The following is a 3,572-nucleotide window of genomic DNA, read 5'->3' as shown; positions in this document are numbered from 1 at the left end:
TGTATTTTTAGTAGAGACGGGGTTTCACCGTGTTGACCAGGATGGTCTCGATCTCTTGACCTCGTGATCCACCCACCTTGGCCTCCCAAAGTGCTAGGATTACAGGCTTGAGCCACTGCGCCCAGCTACTTATTTATTTTTTAAAGATGGGGTTTCACCATGATGGCCAGGCTGGTCTTGAGCTCCTGACCTCAGGTGATCCACCCACCTCGGCCTCCCAAAGTGCTAGGATTACAGGCGTGAGACACCACACCTGGCCAATAATTAACTTTTTGAAAACAGATTTACACAATTCAAAATTTAAAAGCGTAAGAGTATACAGTGAAGTGTCTCTCATTCTATGCTTCAGCCATGTAGTATTCATCCTGCCACCCTTACAACTAATGATACAAGTTTCTTGGTGTGTCCTTTCAGATATCTTTTATGCATATATACAAAATTATATAGAAACTGTTTCACACCGTGCTGTTTTCACTTTTCATTTAGTATGTCTTGGACATCTTTCCATTTTAGTACCTAGAGTTTAAAGCTACATTGTCTTCAATTGTACAGATGTACCATTATTTATATAAATGATCTTTTAGACAGTTTTTCATCTTTGGGAATTTTAATCACTAAAATTGTCAAGTTACTTTTTTTTTTTTTTTGAGACATGGTCTCACTCTGGTTGCCCAGGCTGGAGTGCAGTGGCATCTCAGCTCACTGCAGCCTCATCCTCCCAGGCTCAGGTGATCCTCCCACCTCAGCCACCTGGAGTACCTGGGACTACAGGAATGCGCCACCACGCCTGGCTAATTTTTGGTATTTATAGTAGAGACAGGCAACATCTCATTATGTTGCCCAGGCTGATCTGAAACTCCTGGACTCAAGTGATCTGCCTGTCTCAGCCTCCCAGGGTGCTGGGATTAAAGGTGTGGGCCACTGTGCCCGGCCCCAAGTTGCTTTTTATTCCGCTGATTTGAAATTAAATTTTTTTTTTTTTGAGACAGAGTCTCACTCTGTCACCCATGCTGAAGTACAGTGGCACCATCTCGGCTCACTGCAACCTCTGCCTCCTGGGTTCAAGCAATTCTTCTGCTGCAGCCTCCTGGGTATTACAGGCGCCCGCCACCAGGCCTAGCTAATTTTTTTTTTTAACTGCTAACTTGCTATCCAAATTTTTGTATTTTTACTAGAGAGGAGGTTTCATCATATTGGCCAGGCTGATCTCAAACTCCCAACCTCGTGATCTGCCCGCCCTGGCCTCCCAAAGTGCTGGGATTACAGGCATGAGCCACTGTGCCCAGCAAAAACTTTTTTTTTTTTTTTTAAAGTAAAATCATCAAGAAAACTCTCCATTAAGTGTCTAGGTTCATTTACAATGCTGATTAGTTGTTTACCTTGCAAGAATATTTTTAACTCTGGAAAGTAATATTCCAATGTTTAATAAACTGACCAGATGCCTCAAACAAAATAACAAAAAACATAAACCTCAAAGTTGTGTTGGCTGCTTTAGAAGGTTTAGTTCCTCCCACTCTCTGGACTCACCTGATGGAGACACTTTCGGGCTTTGTCATATTCGCTCCTGAGGCAGTAAGCGCTGCCAAGGTTGAACAGCATCACAGTCCTGGCAGAGTTGACGGAACTGGGGTAGCACTGAGGGGCCCGCTTCCCAGCTGGGGAAAAAGAGTGTAGACACTGGTGAAGAGGTCATGCCATGGGCAAGGGAACAACCCAATCTATTGTACTGAGGAGCCACTCAGTACAGCAGTATTCCTCAGGCAGAAAAATGAACACAGAAGATTCAGAGTCTAAATTTTTGGGATATGGGGCAGGCTACTTAAGTATCACAAAACTTCTTACTTACAGGATTCCATTGCTTCATTTTCACCTTTGTCTGATCCTACAAAAACATGAAAATAAATCTGAGGGGCAGAACAACAGAGCATATATATATATTTTTTTTCCTCAGGCTCAGAAGGTAGAGAGTATACCTTCTATTTTTTTGAGATGGAGTTTTGCTCTTGTTGCCCAGGGTGGAGTGCAATGGTGCAACTCACTGCAACCTCCACCTCTGAGGTTCAAGTAATTTTCCTGCCTCAACCTCCCAAGTGGCTGGGATTACAGGCAGGTAACATCATGCCCAGCTAATTTTGTATTTTTAGAACAGACAGGGTTTCACCATGTTGGTCAGGCTGGTCTTGAGCTCCTGACCTCATGTGATCAGCCCACCTCAGCCTCCCAAAGTGTTAAGATTACAGGTGTGAGCCACTGTACCCTGCGGAGAGCATATTTTCTAAACTTTTTTAATGAAATGGACATCTCATATGAAGCAATTTATTTACTTTTCATGTAGTGGAGATTCCATTAAAAGATGTCAGAATGCCACCACCCACCACCACCTCAAACCTGAGCGCTAACCTTGAGTAAAGTGAATATCACCTAGCTTTAATTATTTAAGAATTTAGCAATGATTTAAAACAAACTTTTCTTTCTTTCCTATTTTTAAAATAGAGACAAAGTCTCACTAGGTTGCCCAGGCTGGTTTTGAACTCCTGGGGTCAGGTGATCCTGTTGCCTTAGCCTCCCAAAGTGCTGGGATTACAGGCATGAGCCACCGTGCCAGCTCTAAAACTGACTCTTGAATGCAACATTTTTATTCCCCTATGGATTGCAGAGTCACTCCAAAGGAAAAGAAAAAATAGTATCAGAATGAAAATTAACCATTCTAACAGTACCAGACTTTCAAAAGTGAGAATTTAGACCATGTGATCACTAACTCTCAAGTCTACTTAGCAAAAAACTGCTACAAAGTAAGTAGACAAAAATGTGGAAAGCTGAACTAAAACTTTCTTCTCTTTACCACCATGCCCTTAAGTTTCCACACATCCTGAATTATGACAGGAAGGAAGTGGAAACAGCGACCAGTTCTGATCAAAGGTGTCCTCATTAACCTTGGTCCTGCTCATTTGAAGAGATCCCTAAGGAGACATCAGTGACATTCTCCGGATTCAAGTGAGTAATGGCATCAGATATTCTGTCGAGAGAGATGAGGGCTTCTGCAGCATATAAATGGCCCAAAAACCTAAAATGAGAAAACAGATTCTAAACTGAAAAGTGTAACATCACAAAAATACCCAATGTAAAATAATGCTGGGTATATTATGTTATTAAACATTGGATACATGTCTCATATTTTATGTCCTTAAATTGAAATCTAAATTTATTTAGGTAAAATTGATCAATTGGCTGGGTACAGTGGCTCATGCCTGTAATCCCAACACTTTGGGAGGCCTAGGTAGGTGGACTGCTTGAGCCCAGGAGTTTGAGACTAGCCTGGGCAACATGGCGAAACCCTGCCTCTATGAAAAAAATACAAAAATTAGCTGGGTTTGGTAGCATACACCTGTAGTCCCAGCTACACAGAAGGCTGAGGTAGGAGGATCACTTAAGCCTGGGAGATAGAGGCTGCAGTGAGCCATAATCATGTCACTGCTCATGTGTGTAATCCCAGCACTTTGGGAGGCAGAGGTTTGAGGACTGCTTGAGCTCAGGAGTTCAAGGCTACAATAAGCTATGATTGTACCACTGCA

At 42.5% G+C, this 3,572-nt stretch overlaps 1 protein-coding gene across 4 annotated transcripts in view; it reads right to left on the bottom strand.

Annotated features, from left to right (window-relative positions):
• Positions 1-3,572, bottom strand: part of CNOT10 (CCR4-NOT transcription complex subunit 10) — a 96,807-nt gene that overhangs the window by 7,006 nt on the left and 86,229 nt on the right. For all 4 annotated transcript variants that reach the window (XR_005198937.1, XM_017521687.1, XM_017521688.2 and 1 more), the window contains 3 exons: positions 2,934-3,064; positions 1,847-1,882; positions 1,528-1,655 (listed from right to left, as the gene is read on the bottom strand). Coding sequence is in view for 3 of the 4 variants with exons in the window: in XM_017521687.1 (XP_017377176.1) it covers positions 1,528-1,655; positions 1,847-1,882; positions 2,934-3,064 (295 nt within the window). In the remaining variant the exon portion in view is untranslated. The remainder of the gene's footprint in view (positions 1-1,527; positions 1,656-1,846; positions 1,883-2,933; positions 3,065-3,572) is intronic.

The sequence above is a fragment of the Cebus imitator genome, unplaced genomic scaffold (assembly GCF_001604975.1).
Source record: "Cebus imitator isolate Cc_AM_T3 unplaced genomic scaffold, Cebus_imitator-1.0 Scaffold21, whole genome shotgun sequence".
Taxonomy (NCBI): domain Eukaryota; kingdom Metazoa; phylum Chordata; class Mammalia; order Primates; family Cebidae; genus Cebus; species Cebus imitator.
The sequence above is the reverse complement of the archived record's forward strand: the minus strand, read 5'-3'. Positions and strand labels throughout refer to the sequence as shown.